The 24,064-nt window shown below is 34.5% G+C and overlaps 1 protein-coding gene across 1 annotated transcript in view; it reads left to right on the plus strand.

Moving 5' to 3' along the window:
* LOC146996683 (putative cytochrome P450 12a5, mitochondrial) overlaps window positions 1-19,872 on the plus strand; it is a 32,719-nt gene extending 12,847 nt beyond the window's left edge. The window contains exons 6-8 of the mRNA XM_085819646.1: window positions 3,326-3,404; window positions 4,164-4,361; window positions 19,538-19,872. Of these exons, the coding sequence (XP_085675772.1) occupies window positions 3,326-3,404; window positions 4,164-4,361; window positions 19,538-19,645 (385 nt within the window). The 3' untranslated portion in view covers window positions 19,646-19,872. The remainder of the gene's footprint in view (window positions 1-3,325; window positions 3,405-4,163; window positions 4,362-19,537) is intronic.
* The last annotated feature ends 4,192 nt before the right edge of the window (window positions 19,873-24,064 follow it).

The raw sequence follows: 24,064 nt of genomic DNA on the forward strand, positions 1-24,064 counted from the left end.
ATCTTATGTGTACACCACATGACTTCCTTGCACGGAATATTAAATTATACGCATTTTTTCTTGCATTTCATTTAAACGTATTGAATTGAATTAAATCTACTTCGTCGATAACTCACAAACCACAATAGAATAAATGCACTCTAAAATTAAAATTCACTGTATTTATTGACCATAGCGACATTCTAGCACTAGGTTCACTTAACAGCGTACATCTCATTCATTTTATAACTCGGAATGCACAAAAATTATATAATTTATATGTAATATATTGCCACATGTTCTATTCAAATACTATAATAAATCTAAAACGACGTATGTTATAAATTGATAGTTGGCGCCGTTAGGTGGCGCTGCGAACATCTTGTCTCTGTTGATATTCTATAACATAATTTTAGTTTGATGGAAGAACGAAGGTGTTAAGCCTAATAATAATGAAGGCGTGTGCCTAATAATAATGCTTGTAACCATTGTATTATATTGTAAATAAAACGTGGGTGTATTAATAACGAAGCGGAATATCACTTACCTCTAGAATTAATACTCTTTGATGCTAACGGAATTAGTTATTGCAACTTATAAAAGAAACTAAACAAATGAAAAAGAAACAGTTGTTGCGAAGCTTAGTTTCTTTAGAATGACAATAAATCCACTATTCTGCTAACATTCAAATATAAACAAATATGGCTGCTATGGTAAAATCTTTAGGCTTAGCCGCACTTAAACAACTATTAAATTATTGATAATTCTACAAATATTGCTAAAGGTTAACTTAAAGGCATAAAACCTTAACCAGAAGATAAGGAAAACATAATTCAATCATGTTTAAAGCAAAAAAATGCAAAATTTACCAACATATAAGAATAAAAAAACAGAGCTCATTCAGCCGAGAAACAGAGTGGGTATATGTATATATATATATTTATTTACTTTTGGTGCGACCGATTGCCACCAAAAAGGGAGGTGCACAACTACATCCTATGGCTGTCCTATGTATAAAATTTCAACGTTCCGAGGCTACTCGTTTTTGAATTATGAGAGGTACATACATACATACATACGCACGTACATACAAACGCCACGAAAAATTCTCTTCAGAATTCATTTTACAGCAGTTTTTTAGTTTTTTGGAAGAAAAAGAGTGTTTTATTCTGTTCTTATGTACAAATATCACGCAAAAACATCGTTAAATTGCATTAATTAGCGGCCAAAATGGATATTTTCGTTGAAATATGGTACCTGGAATTTTTTGTGATTACAATACTTCCACATAAAGAAGTTAAAAAAAAAACTGGAAAGGAAAAAAAAATATTTCGTTTGTCTCTATATATATAATTTTTACTTTTTTTACTCAAATCCTTCTTAAAATTTGGTATCTTGCATCTTTATACCGATAACTAAATTAATTCGTTCGGTAGCATTTCTGTTGAACGATAAAAGATAGAGCAATCTGGGCGCTTAGTACTAAGGACTTTCAAGTGCAGGCAAGAGCTCAGGAAAGAGATTTAGATTTGTTACTTCAAACGGCATCCCTCACATTAAATTTTCTTTGAATTAGGATTATTCAAATTACGGCAAACTACTTTAAGGTTACATGAAAGAGCAGAGCTATCTTCGTTGAAAATCTTAGAAGGAAAACTAGCTCGTTATCGTATTACATATGGGAAGAGGGAAACATGAAGACGAAAGAAGGCATACAGGTGGTGGGACGTGAACAGATAAAAAATTTCTTAGGATGTTAACTTGCTCATAGGAATGCAGAAAATAAGATAATTCAGGTTCAAAATTTTGTGAATACATTTTTGGAATCTAAATAAATCCCCTCCCAAAAAAATGAATCTTAATGACCTAAAAATATTTCAATAAATACATAAGCTTATAAACGGCGTGGTAATGTTAATTCCCTAGAGATTAAAGTCGGAAGAAACAGATTAACATGAATAGGCAAATAAATGTAATACTTTGGAACATCTTAGCTACAGTGTATTTTTGAAAAGAAAACGTAACGTGTTATCTAGATGACCGCATAAAGAGGTTTGACAGCATTTCTTTGCAGTATAACTAAGGCACATAAAGCCTGTCCAAACACTTCCATAACGTTCCACAGTCACAGAAGTATAATAATACAATCCTCCTCTGCATCCAGCGCATTTTGTATTCATTTTTTATTAACACCTCCTGTATATTTATCTTCTTTTGCACCTTACACACACATTTCTGCATGCGGTCCTCATGGAACACCGGGAGGGCGTTGTTCTGGACAGTTGTGAGATTCGGAAAATGCCCGAATAGCTTGTGTAAGCCGCCCGGGTTTAAGATTTAGTATATAGAAGTTTCTTTCTACAACTTGGTTTAATTTCTTTTCATAACTTTTTTTTTGAGGGGAGGTGGGGAAGATTTATTCTCTTTACAGAACTGCCTCATAAAGCTGATGAATAACTGAGTTTCCACAGCATTGGTTTCAATCGTTTCAATCAACCAAGGTACTTTTCATCCGCTCTTCAATAAGTATATAAGTCTGTAGTACTTTATTAAGAAAAGGATAAGGAACAAGAACTGCAACACATTACTTTGCATTATTGCATTTTTGTTATGGTGCATAAAGCAAGCGAATGTTTTATACAATAAAGAAGAAACAGTAAATAAAATTTTTCAAAAAAATGCCTCGAAAATTATTCATTTTTATTAGATTTATTTCAGCATTTTTAATACAGTACAAAGTCCGGAATCTGGACTCGTCGGGACTTCAGCGATTCCGGATTAGGGGTTTTTCCGGATTATAGATCATCAGTTTAAATCTGGTAAGATGGCATACATAAATTATACAATATGAAGCCGTAATTTATGAAATAAAGAGCAATTATGATCTAAAGGCTATCAAAATTTTCAAAAAGAAAAGCTTAATATTTATTTGTTTACTTTATTAAACATTTCTTTCAATGTAAGTTTTTCAAGTTGCTTCGTTTTTTGTGCTGATACTTTCTTTTTAATTCTATAAACATACATGATTTTTTGTTCAGTTACAAAGTTCCACTGTTCAAGTCCTGTAATTGCCTTGTCGAGAATACCGACTAACTTGTCAATCGAAATTTTTTCGTTTTCAACAACCTCTCTGTCACTTTCTTCACTATCGAAAGCGCGCATGGATAAACGCTTTACGCGCATGTGTAGCGGACGCGCGCATTAAACGCGCATGCGTAAGTTTGTGACTTTGAGGTCCGGATTATAGATCATTCCAGATAATGGACGTCCGGATTACAGACTTTGTACTGCATTAAATATCTTCAAAGAAATAAGGACTTTTCATTTACTTTGTGTATCATTCTAGAATGGATCCTGTAGTCAGCGGCACTGTTCGACAATTGGAGAACGATGTCGTACTGTCCGGATATAAGGTTCCTGCTGGGGTAATTTTTTTTTTTTTTTTCGTTTCACAGTTTTGTTATACCAACAAGTATTTCCAGTTTCAAACAAAATTCTATGAACTACTATATTAAAATTTAAATTTCATCATTGTTGTATCCTAGGATTTCGATTAGCTATGCAAGTGAAATAGGGTCTAATGTAGCATGCAATTTTATTAAATTTTTCACAGTTTCTAAGAAATCTAATTTTCCAGAAGGAAAGTAAGAAAAGTGAGTGTTAAGGGCCTCTGACGAATGCTGTGCTTAGAGCCTCAAACTTTCATAGTACGGTCCTATTCTTAAGCAACTTCCAGAGTATTAAATTTCAGCATCTTCATATCTTCATAAATTCATAAATTCTAAACACCTAACAGTTTTGTAAGCAACTATATGTCTGCCCCATGAGGTTGCCATAGGGAAACATGAGGGTGTCATAAGACCCTCATGTTTTCGTAAAAGTCCCGTACTATTTTAATATAAAGGTATCACTTGAGGAAAATTGTTTGACCAAAAGAACTAACTACCTCATTCGATTCATTTTTGAAGCTAGCACTAACCACTCAAATAACACTTAGTCAACACCATTCGGCAACTGATAGTATATTGCTTACCTGAGGAAACTATGGTTTATGTAGCAAATTACTTTTAATTAAATTAAAACTTTGTTATTATTAGTGATTATTATCTTGATAACTTGAAAAATGATATAAATAAGTTTAAAAGGAAAGGCAATGGTAAAAAAATAGATTCCTTTCTTTACAGACTCTTATCGCGGTAATATTGCAAGAAATCTACAGAGATGAAAGATATTTCAAAAATCCTGAAAAGTTTCTTCCTGAACGATGGCTAGAAAAAGAAGACAAGCATCATCCATATGCCTTCCTTCCTTTCGGCTTTGGAACTCGCAGTTGCATTGGTAGAAGACTAGCAGAATTGGAAACCATCAGTCTTATGACAGAGGTAAAATGAGATTAATAACAGCTTTCAACTTTCAGTTGTTTAACATTTACAAAAACTTATTCCTTCTTTTAAAACAAAACATATCCCAGCTCTCATTAGAGAAAAGAATTGAAATAACTAAGATTCAGTTAATTTTTCGTCTTACCAAAGAATTAAATATCTTGCAATTGAGATAAAAAAAAAAATCTGAAATGTTTCAGATTTTAAATTACGTCCAAAGGGGCGTTTTTTAACATTTTGTGTGTTACCTTTCTTTATTAAATATCATGTTCCTCGCACTTAAACCATAAGATCCAGTGCAACAGCAATATCGCAAAATAGTTTTAAAACGAGCATATCTTTAGAATTTCCGATACAGAGACTCACGCGCTGGAGATAAAAATGTTTTTTCTGCACAACGTTGTCATTGCTCGCTTTGAAATCCTTGAGTTTGTTAATCAAAAATTCGTCAAAGTTTTAAAAAATAGGAAATCGATCATAAAACAAATTTCAAATTTCAAATTTGGTCTTCCACATGCTCATATTCGTTGGAGGATTACGTTATTCAAAATTCGATGACTCTATGTACCGTTATTTTATGACAATGTGAGAAATATACATACATTTACGCAGATTTTCATTATTTAATTTCTTCAAATATAATGCAGGACTCTAACATTTTATGGCAACAGTTTGAAAAGTGAACCGACATTTATCCGTCCGACGCAAAATGCCAAAACGAAACTAATAGTCCTTCGGGATTCAAATCCCTTTGGACTAAAAAAAAAGTCACACTACTAAGGAGCTAGTCACAATTCAATTCAGTTCAGTTGACGATGAATGGGGATAACCACTCTTTACCAGTGGTTAACAGATATCGTTCCTCATTCATCATTAACTAGATATATTTAATTACATTTTTTATATTACAGTATATAATTTAAAAGTATTAGTATTGAACATATACGATATATATGAAAGAAGAATGAAAAACTAAAAATTAAATGCGGGTGCATTAAAAATCAGTTTCATAAAGGCAACAAGTCATTGAGTCCGTAAAGTTCAATCAAACATTTATAAAATCGTTCATACGAGTTAATCCGAATATCTCAACTCAGCCTTTATATCCTGTGCTTATAAAATAAAGTTACCGTGTGCGATTTTATAAATAAAATAATAAAATTTTAAAGAACTGAATATGCTACTTTTATATTCATTTTTTAAACAAGATGGCAAATATTTTTTCCCAGTTCAGCAAGTAGATTCATAATTTTACAAACTGTAAGAACAAGATATCTTTGCTTAATAAGGAATCTTTCGAAAGGAATCACATTAGCAGCAGGAAAATTAATTTGGTATTGTTTCGTTAAGGAACATTCTATTATATGATTATCTGGAGATCCAATGACCCCACAGATGCAATGATCAGTGTTGGTAAATCCATAGCCATAGTAAAACGCTGCGAAGCAACCTCGTCTTGTTATGTATCTTGATAACAGCAGAATCGAAATTTTAAATTTAAATAAACTGTTGGTAGGTAGTTATAAGTGCGCCTTGCATTGCTTATAAAAATTCTGTTCTTCTTTCCATTTTTAGTGAAACGTATTTTTAAAACTGATATAAAGATATAAAGAGTTATTTTTTAAGATGTGATCTAGGTCAAGGAATGAAGCATATTCCACATTATAATTTTTACTAGCCCCTTTTACGAATTGTCTGCCAGCTCTTTGCCATATGTTCCAGCATGATATTTTATGCAACAATTATTAATGCTAATTCTTTGTCCTGTTCCATAATTCTTGGCCAATCTTGCAAATTAAAGTTAACGTTTGTGAATAGTTTGAAACTGCAAAAGAACAGTAAGTGTTCTTGTTTGCAATGTGCTCAATTGCTGTAACAATAGCTAATGCTTCAAGAAGGTAGTAATAAGAAAAATTTATCAGACAACTCAATAATATTTTAGTTTCATTTAGAAGTATATCAGTTAAAAAATAGATAGCTTAGGATTATTAATTAACGCATTAGGATAACCCATTGAAGATACTTTAGTTTACTATCTAAACATCTCAAAAAAGTTACTATGAAAACTTCAAAATTTAAAAAATTAAAAAACCTTGAAAAATATTAAGTTTAAAATTAAACTAAAATCTGGTTTTGACATGCAGGTTTCTGTTTAACAACTAAAGCAAAGCAACTGCGTTTTGTCTACAACAGTCAATCCCCAGAAAATGGAAATGCAAAATGTAAAATTTCATATTTAAAATTTGTTGTTCAAAATTGCAAAGCTAAATGGGAGGAAAAAATTTGCTATGATATTATTTTTTATATACTATGGGCATTTGGTTTTATTGAATAAAGAAGGGAATTATTCTAGACACATTTGGGTCTTTATTTCAATAGATAACTTGCACAAGAAGATTGCAAAAAATATTTCCTTTGTGTAATAATTTTTTTATTCCTTGTACGAATTACAGGAAGTACAGCAATTGCAAAAGAATTCAGGTATCATATGAAAAATCGTTATGAAACCCTAAAATTATAAGACTCACCTACGACAAAAATTGGTGAGATATTTAATTTTAAAATTTGCAACTTTTGATGTCATTTTCAACTTGTCGTAAAGGCTCAGTTAATTGAATAAGAATGGGAGGAGGAATAAGTTTAAACAAAATGCAGCAAAAAATGTGGATAATTTAGTATGCGGTTTGAAGAAGTCATGTGGTGTCTACATCAGTTTTTTTTTTTTTTTTTTTTTTTGTTGAATGTTTAATTTTGCTAGGATATCAAAATTATAGGTTTGAAACAATAAATACCTCTTTTTTGTTTAATTTTGCTAGGATATCAAAATTATAGGTTTGAAACAATAAACAACTCTTTTTTTTTGTTTGTTTAATTTTGATAGGATATTAAGTTCAAACATACTTCCAGGGGCGTAGCTAGAGTTTCCAGCGCCCGGGGTCAACTGAAGAATTTGCGCCCCTTTCTGTGTGCCATGAATGGAAAACATTTCCTTAAAAGATTTCGTAGTATTAATTTGGCGCCCCCTGGATGCTGCGCCCGGGGACAGATATCCCCCCTTGCCCCACACTAGCTACGCCACTGCATACTTCGAAGCTTAGTTCAAGCATACTTCGAAGAGTTTATTCATTTTAAGTAGTAATGCTTGTTTTATTCGATTAAATTAAATTCCTAGACACATGGAGAAAACTTGGATGCTGTAAAACTTAACATATGTCCTTTCACAGGATTGGTAACCATAAATAAAAAATCAACTCTTTCCAAAATGTTTTCGCTTATTTAAAATCACAAATTATAGAGCAAAATGATAGCTTAACGTTTTGTTTAAAGCATATATCGTACCCCTAATGGAAAGGATACATCTGAACTATAAAATGGCAAGACGGAATCAAGCAGAAGAAAGTAATTGGTAACTTGAAATGACTCTTTTTCAGTATGCCATTTAGTAATTTTAAGACGAGTGTACCTGGAAAACTATACATAGATGATAATAAAAAATACAAAATCGAAAGAATGTATTTTAAAAAAGATAAAAACTTATCTTATATGTTTTAGGATTAAAATTTCATTTATAATAAATGGCAAATTCTTTTATTGATTTATTTATTATGTATTCGATAATTTTAAGTTGAGTATACCTAAAAAGCTATACATTGATTAGTATAAGAAGAAAAAATCTGATGTGTACACCACATGACTTCCTTGTACGGAATGTTAAATTATATGCATTTTTTCTTGCATTTCATTTAAACTTATTGGATTGAATTAAATCCACTTCGCCGACAGCGCATAAACCATAATAGAATAAATGCATTCTTTAAAATTCACTCTAGTATTTGTTTACCCTAGCGACACTCTGGCGATGGATTCACTTAATAATATTATATTTCGTTCGTTCATATTATAACTCAGAATGCACAAAATTTATATGATTTAAAGAATGGAATTATCTAATCGTTGCCACATGTTCTATTCAAATACTATAATAAAGCTAGAACGATGTATAAAAGAAATTAAGCAAACAAAACAAAAAAGAAACAGTTTTTCACAGACGATTGAGTATTTCTCATTCAATTAATACAGTTCTTACTTCGCGAGAAGGCAAAAATACATAAAAACTCAAAATATCTATATTACAAATTACGAAGTAAATCTGAAACACTAATTTCCTCGAAAAAATTCCAGAAAAGATTAAGCATGATGTAATTCGCAATAATAAATGAAGGCGATATCTTCGTTGTTGCGAAGCTAAGTTTCTCTAGATTGGCAACAAATCCACTAGTCTGCTGTTTCAAATGTAAACAATCAATGGCCGCCATCTAAAAAGGCCTAGCGGAACTTAAACAACTTTAAAATTGTTGATAATTCTAAAAATATTGCATACAGATTTACTAAAGGCATAAAAACTTTAACCGGAAGATAAAAACAACATAATTCAATTATTTTTAAAACAAAAAATGTACAATTTACAATTATATCTGAGATCACTGAGCCGGGTAACAGAGTGGATATATATATAAATATATTTATATACGTTTGGTGAAGCCGATTGCAACCAAAATACGAGTTGCACATCTACATGTTATAGCAGTCCTATATACAAAATTTCAACGTTCTGAAGCTACTCGTTTTTGAGATATGCGAGATACGTACGTACATACGTTCGTACAGACGCCACGAAAAATTCTCTTCAGAATTCATTTTAAAGCAGTTTTATAATTTTTTGGAGGAAACGAGTCTTTTATTCTGTCCTTACGTACAGATATCACGCAAAAACATCGTTAAATTTCATTCGATAGCGGTCAAAATGGATATTTTCGTTGAAATATGCTGCCTGAAACTTTTCGCGATTACAGTACTTCCTTTTTACTTCGTACAAGGAAGTAAAAATAAAGAGAAATAATTTATTTTTCAAAAATAAAAAATTATCACTTACATTATAGATTTAAAATTTGAATTATCGTTAATGGCAAATCATTTTATTTATCTTTTGGATTGATATTATTGATATCGTAGCGAGAAGATTAGTCAGCACAATACGAACTACCCTACATTTCATTCATTTTATTGATTTATATACCTATGTCGTCTTTCATTTTATACGCTTCAGGTATTTAGTTCTTACATCAATCGACGTATTGCTTATCAACAAATTAGCGCTTGATAAAATTATTTCATTCATGTTATTCCAAAGATGAATTTTAATCAGCAGAAATGCACACCTTGCACAAAAAAATGGGACATTTCTATATCTCCGTTTTGCTGGAACGATTGCCTAAATTTAACTATACTGGAACATTTTGCTGGAACGATTGCATTGTTCTAACATAGGTATTTTGACACAAAATCGAATTTTTTCTAAAATAACATACCAATTTTTTTCCCATACTTCGATTCTACAACTCAAATTATACCTAGGTATTAAATTTTGTAATTTTTGGTGAGAAATTTATAGAGAACTTTAAAAATTTACCTTTTGAGTGATATCATTTTTATAGAAAAATTTAAAAATTTACCTTTAGTGATTTTATTCTCGGCTCATTTTTTTTTTTTTCAGTTTGCGCCAATAATAAAATTACTTGGCGAACTTCTTTATTTATAACAAGTTATTTTTCTTTGCGCACGAGTGGAAGAAAAAAATCCAGCGTTCATACATTCAAAAAAACAATTTTAATAAAGTGCGTCTAGCAGAATTGGCGTTATCATCACTTATTACAAACATGCCTAATTTCAAATTTATAAATTCACGTGCATCTTTGGAAAATTTAAATAAAAAGCTAATTTTTTGCAGGTATACTTAGAAATACATCTACTTTAAGATGATGATAAAAATTGTATAGGTAATAATTCAAAATGTTTCCCGAAAAATTAATAAGTTTTTTAAAAATACAAATTTAAAAAATAAGTCTTAAAAATAAAAATTCGGCGAATTTTATTTTCAATGTACCTCAATTTCGAAATGTGAAGGAAAGAATCAAATAAGTTTAACAAAAAAGATATATTAATAAATATAGACCAAATTCAATTAACATGGAGGAGCAGGAGCTAAATTTTAAGAGCTAATTTTTTAAAAACTTACAAAAGTTGGAAAGTTACAAAGTTTAAATACAGAAAAATATTTGTATGTTATTTCTGAAAAAGTTCGATTTTGTATCAAAATACCTATGTTAGAACAATGCTATATATAAATCTAATATATATCCTAAATCGCGCTTTCGATACATGGAAAACGTAAGTTATATTTTGACAGTCGGTCCGAAGTATAAAAAATGGTTAAAAGGTTTTTTCTAAGGTTACCATCATTAGAATTGTAACCATGCATTTATACTTTTATATATAAATATTTTAAAAGACTGAATCCATACTAGTAAGTTATATTTTGAAAGATGTTTTGAAGTAACTTGAAAGTAAAATGTTAAATCATCATGAAGAACAAAATTTCAATTGTAAAAGGAAAAATTAAATTAAATGCATGTAATCATTGTCATTGATCGGAAATGAGTTGACTTTTTAAGGGGAACAAACCAACTCCCGTTCAATGAACAATAATTAAAAAATAAATACGTAAATACGAAGGTGTTTCGTTTTTACTCGAGTAATAAGGTCAAGCCAAACCGGCAATTCTAGTCAGGCCAAATATTTCCGCGAATAGAAGGGATCATGAACCAATGCTGATACTCAAAGAACTTATTCTTATGAAGCATTTTAGCCAATTCAATTTTGAGTGAAAAGCAATTTCTGTAGGGAATACCGAAAAAAGCTCGAGTAACCGTCCCCAGACACCCCCGTGTTTATGCATTGTGCATTATTTTTTATTTGTTTTTACAAAGTTTGCATTATTTATCTTATTTTATAATCTTCTATGTTTATTTCAACTTTATAGTTTGAATTCTATTTCATAATAACAATTTCCAATGTTTAATTTTTATAAATAATATAGAACTCAAATGCATAAACACGGGGGTGTCGGGGGACGGTTACTCGAGTTTTTTCGGAATTCCCTACAGAAATTGCTTTTCACTCAAAATTGAATTGGCTAAAATGCTTCATAGGAATAAGTTCTTTGAGTATCAGCATTGGTTCGTAATCCCTTCTATTCGCGGAAATATTTGGCCTGACTAGAATTGCCGGTTTGGCTTGACCTTATTACTCGAGTAAAAACGAAACACCTTCGTATTTACGTATTTATTTTTTAATTATTGTTCATTGAACGGGAATTGGTTTGTTCCCCTTAAAAAGTCAACTCATTTCCGATCAATGACAATGATCACAAGCATTTAATTTAATTTTTCCTTTTACAAGTGAAATTTTGTTCTTCATGATGATTTAACACTTTACTTTCAAGTTACTTCAAAACATCTTTCAAAATATAACTTACTAGTATGGATTCACTCTTTTAAAATATTTCTACTTTAATTAAACTTAGGAGATAATATAATCAGTTAATCAATATTGTTTAGGAAATAAATTAATATATATATATTATATTCCTCTTCATATAAAAATCATTTAGTAGAGCAATGCTTTAAATAGAACAGAGGGAAAAAACGAAAATCTTGTTTTATTTCTTAAAGGGATTATAAAACGTACTCTTAATTGTAAAAGAAAATACACATTTTAATGAGCTTTCCTACAGTGTGCTGTCTCTATTAGGATTTTGACTAAGAATATGGCCGCAATAAACTTATAACGTTGCGCGCCTCCAACTTGCACGCAACCAAGAGGTGACTGTGAAATTTGTATAAAAGATAGAAGCTTGTGAAGGGTTTAAGTCCCTTTTTACTCAACGTAATAAATTACAATTGCGTTCTCTTGACGCTTACAGACGGTGCCAACTTGGCAGTCAAATAAAAATAATAACCTGAAAAGAAAATAAAGACAAGATTCTAACTACGGGGCTCTCTAAAATAACTAACTCACCGCGTTTTACAATACCGCTGCTAATTCAGCAGACTTGAAGCTCACTGGAACGATGACCACTACTTCCCGCCAAGCACATAGGCCGCAACGCGGGGTTCTTCAATTCTCGCTAACTACCTCCGTGCTCGCTAAGTAAGAAAATCTCACACACCGAACTTGTTTCCTTCTATTTAAATCAGAATACTTCCGCTGATAATTTGAATCCTTGCGCGTTCTACTCAAATTTACATATTCTGGCATTGGCAGTTCCAGGGAAAAGTAAGGCTTGACAGGAAAGATAGTTTAAACTTAAAATAAATGTTAGTTAAAATAAATATAAACCCTACATTTGCCGCTGCCAGAATTTGGAAAACTTGGAAGCAGGTCCTACAAACGACCTGTTGTAAGTTTATCTAATTCTGAACTAACTGGCGAGAACCTCGTTTACACAAAGAAAAATCTTATGTAACAATTATATATTAAAATTCTGTTACTCGTTACAAAGCTTTCTTCTTACAGCAACTTTTCCTGGACTTCATCAATCAATCTTGGTCTTTCCTTCCAGCATCTGGAAGGAATAAGTATCAGTATCTTTCTACATACATTATAATTTACACTTTCTTGACACAATAAATTTTTGTTTTTAACGATTCGTTTTTCTTAGTTATTGCTTACTTCACATTCATTCAATTTTTCAAGCATTAATTTAACTTTACCCTGGCTCTCCACCGTGTGTGGTGTCAAACGGGAATATTCGTGTTTTAGTCTTACAACACTTCCCCTAACCACCATGATTTGTTAGAATTCAACAACCAAATAGACACACCTTACTCGACATTCTACAACCCAATGAGCTACTTTAATATTCTTAAAAATTCAAATGTAGGTGGAGAACCCTACAAAACACATTCATTCTAACTTCCCCCTCATTCATCTTTAAACATGCAGGCTTTCACTCTAAAGCATGACTTTACAGTTTAATACTTAAATTTTGACTTCATTGCTTTTAAGCATTCACTTTTAGCATCTACAATTTTATGCTTCTAGACTAAATTCTACTTTTACATAACCTTCAAGTATTTACATACATTTACAAAATTTTATACATATGCTTTTTACAATTTACCATAAAATGAATAAGAGAAAATAAATTTTTACTTTACTCATTCTTCGCCAAGCTGGCGGCACTGAAAGTAAAATTCTTATTAATACAAGAATACGAAGTTATTTTTATCTTCGGCAAAATTTTGGCTTTAGCATAACAGAATTAGTCTTTCGACCAACAGAAAATGCTTGTTTTTATTTTTTACACTTAAAGAAAATAATACTTTTGCCTTAGCTAAATAAAGTAAAACAAAACTAAGTCTCAACCGAGACATATTGACTTTCGTCAAAACATAGAACTTCGTACTTATGCATAACATTTCGGAACAAAAGAGAAAAAAAATTTATAGAAGGTTTTAACTTATCTTTGAGTTTTCGATGCTTGAAACTCAGTCATCCGTTTTTGGCAAAATTGATCCCAAGTTAGAGGTTTCATGGATGTCAATCTTCTCCTTATTGATCTCCGAGTGTCGTCCACGTTGCTTTTTCTTTTACGTCCTCTACATGCTGGCCTCTTGACGGAGTAATCGTCTGGTTGTTGGCCTTTGCGTTTCTGCCTGGGACGGCTGGTCTTGACGTCCTCCGGTCTGGAGTCCTTCTTAAATTTCTTCTGTTCCTCGTATTTTTGTGCCTCCTGCTGGCGTTTCAGTTTCCGGAACGGCGGCCTTGCTGGCACCTGACTCTGTGGCCGTGTGCGCGTTCTCCTTGATGAGTAATTTCTCCTGCCATCCTTTGTAGGTGGTGTTTTCGTCTTTACCACGGTTTCTTTACCCGGTTCATCTGTATTTTTGTTTTTCTTAAACGCCGGAGTTTGAAAATCATTTTTTCTTTTTGAAACCGACGTCCGGGTTGTAGAAGTGCTAGGTCGCTCTTCAGTTCTCCGTTTCTTGGGTGGTGGAATAGTTGTTGCAGTCTCTGGCCCTTCTATTTCGTTTAGACTTGAGTCCCGCAAGAAACTTTTAAGGATTTCAAAATAATTTGGATTATAGTATTTTTTCACCTGGTCGGGACTTGCTTTACAGATTTCCCCTCTGTCGTTCTTAAGATATAATACTACCCCTTTGATTTCCTGAATTACATAGGGGCCTTCAAACTTTGGAGCTAGCTTTGCCATAAAATTGTCTGGGGCACTTGATAAAGAAAATTTCCGCTTCAATACTTTATCCCTAACTTTAAAATCTGCTTCACGGCGTTTTCTGTCATAATATAACTTTTGTCTATTTCATGCCGTATCCGAGGTTTTAAGCGCCTGATCAATCAACTTTTGCACATCTTGTTGTTTAAACTCCTGCTCTCTTTGTTGCACAAAGAATAATTTATCTAAAGGCGTAATTAACTTTCTGCCTAAAAATAATTCTGCTGGAGTTTTTCCCGTAGTATCATGATGTGCCGTTCTTAAAGCATAAGCTAATTCATTTATGTAGCCATCCCAGCGCTTGTGATATGTGCTAACGTAACTGCGAATTATTTTTACAATGTTTTTATTAACTCTTTCTGCTATGTTAGCCTGTGGTCTATACGGAACCATTTTGATATGGCGTATATCAAGTCCATTGCATATGTTTTCAAATATTTGACTAATGAATTGTTTTCCGTTATCGCTAATGACTTTTATCGGTGCGCCGTATTTTAAAATGTATCTGTGTAAGAATGCATCTGCGACTGTTTTGGCTGACGCGCGTTTAAGTGGAACAATTTCTATCCATTTTGAAAAATGATCTACTATTACTAAAAGAAAACGATTTTTATTTAACTCGCTCTGGGGGAAGGGACCAAGGAGATCTATGCCTAAAATTTCATTCGGAAATGTAGCGCGAATGCTATTTAAGTACCCGGCCGGGCTGTAATTAATATCATTTATTAACTGACATTGATTGCAGGACCTGACATACGCCGTTACTATTTTGTATAATTGCGGGAAATATACCGCCTCGCGTACCCTTTTTAAAGTCTTTCTGACCCCGAGGTGGCCCGCTGTTTTTTTTTCGTGCAACTCCCTCAAAATGCTTAATCGAAGCGAGGCTGGGATGACTGGCTTATACTCAAGATTTTCGTTCGTTGTTTTCGTATAGAATAATAAATTATCTATTATTTCATAGTTTTTTGCTCTATTTCTTATCGCATCGATATCTGTATGCTCAAAGCCTTCGGGGTCTTTCAAATAAGCATAGAGATTTCCAAATTCAGGATCAGCTTTCAGTTCAGTAATAACCGTATCTCTAGAATCTAAAATTTTTGAAGTCGACACAGCGCATTTAAGTTCATTACCTTCCTCGTCCAGTTTTATACGAGAAAGTGCGTCAGCTACATCGTTTTCCTTACCCGGTTTATATTTTATTGTGATAATATATTCTTGGAGTTTTAAAGCCCATCTTATTAACCTGGGCGTTAGGTTTTTTCCCGAGTAAAGTCTACCAACAGCCGCATGATCTGAAAAGACTGTTACTGGCGATTTGCCGAAATAAACTCGAAATTTGTGTACAGCCATTAATACGGCTAATGTTTCTCTTTCTGTAGCTGTATAATTCCTTTGTGTTTGATTCAATGTTTTACTAAAAAATGCCAGCGGATGGTTATTTTGCATAAGAACCGCACACACCGCATAGTCTGATGCATCTGCGCAATTTCCAGGTTTTCGTCCCCCTCAGGGAATTTTAAAACAGGGGCATTAATAAGCGCTTCTTTTAATCTTTCAAAAGCTGTGTTAGCTTCAGCTGTCCACGTAAATTTACTCTTTTTTCTTTTGATTACTAAGAGTGGTTCAACAATATTAGCGAAATCTTTTATGAAAGATCGATAGTAAGAACATAGTCCAAGGAAAGACGAAAGTTTCTTGGCGGTGTTGGGCGGTGGGAAATTCTTAATAGCTTTTATTTTTGAATCTTGCGTTTCTATACCCTTTTGCGAAATTTTATAACCGAGATATTTAAGTTCTTTAGTTGCGAACTTGCATTTTGAGGCGTTAATTGTAAGACCGGTCTCTTTTAATAATTTAAAAACTTGTTCGAGATCACTAATGTGTTGTTCCAACGTACTACTCGTTATAATTATATCATCTAGATAAATTAAAGTTGATTTTCCTAGGACAGGCTTTAGAACAATGTCCATAGCTCTCTGGAATGTTGACGGGGCCCCACACAACCCAAAAGGCATGCGTAAAAATGCATAAGTGCCCGATTTTGTTACAAACGCGGTTTTATGTATATCTTCGGGTCTCATAGCTATTTGATAGTAGCCAGACGTTAAGTCCAAAGTAGACATATATCTTGTCGATTTGATCTGTCTAATGATCTCGTCTATAACCGGCAAAGGGTAAACTGGGAATTTAGTTATGCTATTTAGTTTTCTATAATCGATAGCAAACCTCCAAGCCCTTTTATCCGAAGGAGGAAACTCGTTCTTTTTCCTACATAGTACGACTGGACTCGCGTATTCACTATTTATGGGCGTTATTATTTTATTCTTTAACATCTCATGAATATGTTCTTCGATGATTACGTCTTTTTGTTTGTCATAGCGGTAAGGTTTAGTCCTACAAGGTTTTTCGGCATTTAATTGAATCTTGTGAGTTACAATCTGACAGTTTCCCGGTTTTTCTGAAAACAAATGAGAAAAATTACTCACTACTTGCTGTATTGCTTTACTTTCCTGGTCATTCAAATGGCTAAGGTCCAATTCAGGTGTCTCCACCGGTTCCACCACCCTCTGGTCCATCTCCAGCACCACGGAACTATCTTGAAAATTTAATTTGGCCCTCGCGGCCCTTAAAAAGTCCATACCTAAAATAAGAGAGTGTTGGAGGTGTTTCACCACAAAAATTAATACTTTGAGATTTTCCTCTTTTACCTGTACGTTTAATGCTACTTTCCCGATGCAGTGACATGTTTTTCCTTGCGCCGCTATAATTTCCGTATTTCTGGTTTTAAAGAGTCGTATCCTATAAAAATTCTTTTTGAAGAACTTTTCACTCATGAAATTGCCTTCTGCCCCTGTATCGATGAGGGCTTCTACTGGTACATCGCCAACCAGGACTTGTATAATTGGTAGCTGTGAGTTTTTTACGATGACTGTATTTAGATGTCTATTTGAGGGTTTTTCTAAAACTTCCGGGGTCTGGACCCTCCCTTTCACAGGCCCCTCTAGTCGTTTAAAGCTTTCCTTTCAATCTGTGTCTTCTGGGTACGCGGATGCTTATTTTCAAATTTTCTTTTTGGGCCTAGCCCTTCAAGTTTCGATGCGTTAGCTTGATATTTCTTTCCCCCATATGAGCGATTTCCATTTCTTGTTTCCTCCTTCCTTCTGGTATTTTGAGAATATGTTTCCCCTCTCGCTCTTTCCGCGATTCTGCGATTTTGAAACTTCACCGCCAATTCGAAAAGTTCCTGCAATGTGGTTGGGTTTCTAATTTCAAAGAAGTCTTGAACAGCGGGTAACAATCTTGGTAATATTATTTCAATTATCTCCGCATCGGGTTTCTTGCCGTACAGCATATCCGTTAGCTTGATTTTTCGTAAAATAAAATCCGTCAATTGTGCTGTATCCCGTTGATAGAAACTATATAGCTCGGCTTCCAGCCGTGCGCGATCTTTCACTATGGGGAAGGCCTTTACTAACGATTTTTTGAAATTTTCAAATGTATACGTCGGGCTTCCAAATTCACCTAGAAGAAATTTGCCTATATTTTTCCACCATAGCGCGGCCTGTCCTCTTAGTGCTGATGTGGCGATGGCAACTTTTTGTCTTTCAGGCACAGGGTAGAGCTGAAAGTGGTTTTCTATACCTTCTAAAAATACGGACACCGAATTTTTTCCGTCGAAATAGACGTTTGGCTTGATTGATGCTCTCAAAGTCTGGACCAGGTATCCAAATTCTTCTAACTGCGTTGTCATTTCTTGGTGTTGTCCAGCGGCTTCCATCCAGTTTTCGGCCATTTCAGTTCGATAAGTGTTCGGGCACCAATATAACGTTGCGCGCCTCCAACTTGCACGCAACCAAGAGGTGACTGTGAAATTTGTATAAAAGATAGAAGCTTGTGAAGGGTTTAAGTCCCTTTTTATTCAACGTAATAAATTACAATTGCGTTCTCTTGACGCTTACAGACGGTGCCAACTTGGCAGTCAACTAAAAATAATAACCTGAAAAGAAAATAAAGACAAGATTCTAACTACGAGGCTCTCTAAAATAACTAACTCACCGCGTTTTACAATACCGCTGCTAATTCAGCAGACTTGAAGCTCACTAGAACGATGACCACTACTTCCCGCCAAGCACATAGGCCGCAACGCGGGGTTCTTCAATTCTCGCTAACTACCTCCGTGCTCGCTAAGTAAGAAAATCTCACACACCGAACTTGTTTCCTTCTATTTAAATCAGAATACTTCCGCTGATAATTTGAATCCTTGCGCGTTCTACTCAAATTTACATATTCTGGCATTGGCAGTTCCAGGGGAAAGGAAGGCTTGACAGGAAAGATAGTTTAAACTTAAAATAAATGTTAGTTAAAATAAATATAAACCCTACAAATTTAAAAAGTGTCATTAATAATTTGAAGTTTAAAGGTGCACCGGGATTCTATGAGATCACGGCATTTAAATTTATATTTGTACGTTATTCATGTATTTTATTATTACATTTTGATAAATGTTTACTTTGCGGTGTATTTTCTAATGTATGCAAAACTCTACGATAAATTTTAATCTATTAGAATAAAGATAAATAAGGTCCATTATTTTAAATAAAGTCTTTGCCAAATTATTAGATAAATTAATTAAATTGTCTGCAAGGAGAATATAAATACTATTTTTTATAAGTTTCTTGACAATTGTTACCTCATAACTCTTTATTTATAAATAGTTCCTTCTTTCAGCTTCGACAATCCACGATTAATATTTATAAAGTTGTCTCATGCGAAAAACTTCTCCTTGTAATTCTACCGCTCGAGATGAACCTTCTCCTCCTCCCCCCTCCAGCTACGCTACTCTATATAAAACACGGCAGCACTAAATATGATTCGGGAATTGTAACTCGGAAATGAAGTTCAAATCTTATAACTTTAAGCTTACAATATCCAGAGAATGAAAAAATATTCTGCTATTATTACTGGTCAAGAGTCACTCCATTTTTAATTATTTTGTGTTTCCTATTCCACAATTATTAATAAAGATAATTTTTTTCAGATAATACGAAATTTTAAATTGGAGTACCATCATGAAGAGATTGATATGTTGACTAGAATGATTAATGTTCCAGATAAACCTCTGAGGATCAATTTCATTGAAAGATAAAAGCCATGCTTCAAGTAACTTAAAAGTCGGACTGATATTTATTTTAAACATTAATGACATATTTAAGTAATGTATTTAAATTGCAGCATTGTAACCACGCTTTAAAGTCAAACTTATATTTATTTAAAAACATTAATAACATATTAATTTAAAACTGATATATATTTAAAAATATTAATAACATATTTATTTAATGTATATAAATTTATTCCATTTATATGTATATAAGCTTGTTCTTATACTATTTATTTGTTGATCCATATATTTAACTTATTTTGCTGCCTTATTATGATATATTTGTTTGAATATTTAAATTACAAGATTTTAAAGATTTATATGCATACTTCTGTATGTGCTTGTATGTAAAAATAAATAAGCAGAAGCGATTCAAGTAAATTTAAATTATACTTTATCTAAAAATAACGCTTCATTTCGTTTATTTTTAGTACAAAGGGGCTTTGTCTCTGAAGGACTATTGTTTTCGTTTTGCGATCTTGCGTTGGTTCACTATAAATGTCCGTTTCACTTTTCAAACTGTTGCCACTAAATGTTAGAGGCCTGCATTTATTTGAAGAAATTAAATAATGAAAAATCTGCATAAATGTATGTATATTTCTCGCATTGTGATAAAACAACGCTACATAGAGCCATCGAATTTTGAATGACGTCGTCTTACTGCGAATATGGGCATGTGAAAGCCCATATTTGAAATTTGGAATTTGTTTTATGATCGATTTCTTTGTAAAACTTCAACGAATTTTTGATTAACAAACTCAAGGAATTCAAAGCCAGCAATGGCAACGTTGTACAGAAGAAACATTTTTATTTCTAGCGCGTGAGACTATGTATCATAAATTCTAAAGATATGCTCAGTTTAAAATTATTTTGTGATTTTGCTCTTGAACTGAATTTTACACTGGTGTGTAAAAATTAAGGACGAGACGGTTTTTTTCAATATAACTTTGTACAAAAGCTTTCCAAATCAACACATTTAATACCGTAAGATCCCCAATACGTAAGGACATGAGTAATGTAAGCAACACTTACTAAAAGAGAAATCAGAGGGATAAAAAGAAGTTTTATTGAAAAAGTAGCATGGAGCGCAATGCGACTGAAGGCCGAAACATCCTGCGATGGGTGTCCAGCAAGAAACATCCGGTCTTTAATAGGGGATATGATCTCCCCTGACTGCTAGGCAGGTTTCACAGCGTCTGCCCATGCTGAGAATGAGGGTGTCAATGAGTTGTTGAGGCATTGCTGCCCATTCGTCTTGCAGCGCCAATCGAAGCTCCGGAATCGTTACTGGTGGTAAGATACGAGCTGCCAAGCGTCTGCCTAGAAAATCCCATACATGCTCGATGGGATTGAGATCCGGAGATCGTGCCGGCCTATCCATCCGTTCAGTATCCTCATTCTCTAAGAGCTGTTCGGCAGCTACTGTGCGATGACATGGTGCATTGTCGTCCATGAAAAGGAACTGCGGACCCATAGCGCCTCTAAAAAGACGCTCATATGGAAGAAGAATTTCGTTACAATAACGGGTCCCGTTGACTGAACCTGCGTCGAAGATGTGAAGGTCTGTACGATTACCAAGCATGATGCCTCCCCAAACGAGAACACCGCCACCTCCATACCTGTCCCTTTCAATGATGTTCGAGGGATGATTGCGGCTTCCCCGCTCTCTCCAGATGAGTATGCGATGAGAATCGCTACTCAGACTGAATCTGCTCTCATTTGTAAAGAGTACTCGTTCCCATTCATTGTCTCTCCAATTCCGGTGTTCCCGGCATCACAGAGAACGCCTTCTCCGATGGGCAGGCGTTAGAGGTACACACCGTACAGGGTATCGTGCAAACAGACCACCACCGTGCAGTCTTCTGGCCACGGTAAAACGCGATATCGGTCGTCCAGTCGCCTGTGTGGTGTGTCTAGCGATTTCTCCCGCTGTCTGCCGCCTGTTTCTTCTGGCCTGTAAGGCAATATACTGGTCATCTGCGGGTGTGGTTCCTCGTGGACGACCACTACCATACCCCCGGATAGCTGTTCCTGTAGTTTGAAATTGTTTCCAAAGTCGTGAAACGATGCTGTGAGCAATTCCGGACTCTGCAGCCACACTTGTCACACTGCGGCCTTCCTCCAACTTCCCAATGATTCGACCTCGGGTAAAAGCATCCAGATGTTGTCTAACAGATTGAATATTCGCCTTTTCTCGCTGAGGCAGCAACTCGGTGTAATTTTAACTGCTATACGGCGTGCTCTTTGCCAGAAATACTGATCTTACACCGACAACATGCTTTATACTACTGAGACACTCCCCTATTACGTCTACCTGCATATCTGCGCATGTGCTACCGTACATCACCTTACTTAATCTCCTGATTGGTCTTTCTGTCCGCTCTGCCTTTTCGTTCAGCTGATATGCTAATTTTTCGACTTCGTCCTTAATTTTTGCACACCAGTGTATGGTTTAAGCGTGATGAACATGATATTTGATAAATAAAGGTAACCCACAAAATGTTAAATAAACACCCCTTTTGGACGTAATTTAAAATCTGAAACCTTTCAGATTTTCTTTTTTGATTTCTTTTTTTTATAATGTAATTGAGTTAATCTTCCGCTAGTATAGGAAACTGGGATTTTAGATGAAGTATTTATTTTAATCTAAAATAAAATTTCATCTAAAGCAACATTTACAAAAGTGATAACATATAAAGTTATAGGTTTCTTCTGTATTAAAAATGGGAACTTGTTTCCTATAACATTCAAATACCATCAATAATAGCGAAAGCCGCTACGGTATCCTCAGTCGGAAATTAACAGATAACTGGCATTGCTTTCCACTCTAAGTTCACAGGGATGTTTCATACATTTTGCAGTACAAGTAAAAAAACGCCAGTTAATGACATCTCGTCTAGGATAAAATTGGTATATTTGCTTGTTATCGTAATTACTTTGGTAGAAGTCACCAAATTTTGAGAATGAGCCAAATTCTAGCAATCATGCACATAAGAGTTCTTCAAATTTAACAAACAATAAATATTACTACTTTCGTATGCTTTTTGTTGTATTCTATTTCCCAATGGTTTCTTTAATACACTCATGTCCATAAATTAAGCATAATTCGGAGTCACGCGGAAATCGAACTCTAAAATAAATATATCACTTGTAAAATCACTACACACATCTTCAAGAATCATATGCAAATTTCAGGAAGTAACCAGATGACACCGATGGTACGTCACAATGACGAGAGTGTAAGAGAGTGATATATAAGGAATACAGGCAAAGAAGTAAAATTGTTCGCAGGCGCTTTAGAAGCATTTCAGTGCAATAACCGAATAGTTATGACACAAAGGATGTATTTGGATGATTTTTTACGTGGTAGAATTATCGGCCGTCTGGAATGTGAGCGTACCCAACTGGAAGTATCAGACGAACTTAGAATTGCCCAGAGTGTCATCTTCAGGCTTTGGCAACGATTCCAAGATGATGGTAATGTGAGTAGACGTTACAGCACAGGTCGCCCGGAGTTACAACGCCGAATGAGGACCGGTATTTGGCAGTTACTGCCAAAAGACACAGGCGGAGCACAGCTTTAGACCTGTCTCGTCAGCTCTCTTCAATCACTGGTACGACAATTTTAAGGCAGACCGTGTATAGACGCTTAGGGCAAATTGGTCTATATGGTCGTAGATCTGTCAGATGCGTTCCACTTACTGCAACTCACTGTCGCCTGCGGTTAGCCCGGAGTAGAGAGCATGCATTGTGGACACCGCAACGTTGGGCTTGTGTGATGTTTTCTGACGAGTCCAGGTTTAGCTTGCAGTCTGATTCTCGCCGGACTTTCATATGGAGAGCTCCAGGTACCCGCTACCACCAAGAAAACATCATTGAACGACACCGTTACGGTGGTGGAGTGCTCATTTGGGATGGAATTATTCTGGGTTCCAGAACTGACCTGCATTCTCAAATTGGAACCATGACAATCCAAATCGATCGGGACGTCATTCTGGAACAACATGTACGTTTGTTTCGGGGCGCCATGGGCGCACAATTTGTGTTTATGCATGACAACGCCCGTCCTCACCGTGCAAACATCGTAAGCGAATGCCTTCAATCGGAGGATATCAACCGTATGGACTGGCCAGCATTCTCACCGGACTTGAATCCAGTAGAGCACGTGTGGGACATGCTTGGCCGACGAGTTGCAGCCCGTCAACCTCCTCCTGCATGTCTACGGGAACTTCGGAGAGCATTGCCTTTTGACTGGTGTAATATCCCCCAAGATCAGATCGATAATTTGATACTCAGCATGCCTAGGCGTTGTATGAACTGTATTGCATCGTCTGGGAAACATACAATGTATTAACAATCATACCAACCATGTAATATTGGTTTTTTGTAAGTAGGTTTTTTTTT

This window comes from Stegodyphus dumicola, chromosome 6 (assembly GCF_044657685.1).
Source record: "Stegodyphus dumicola isolate Sdum_Otavi_A_Nest chromosome 6, ASM4465768v1".
Taxonomy (NCBI): domain Eukaryota; kingdom Metazoa; phylum Arthropoda; class Arachnida; order Araneae; family Eresidae; genus Stegodyphus; species Stegodyphus dumicola.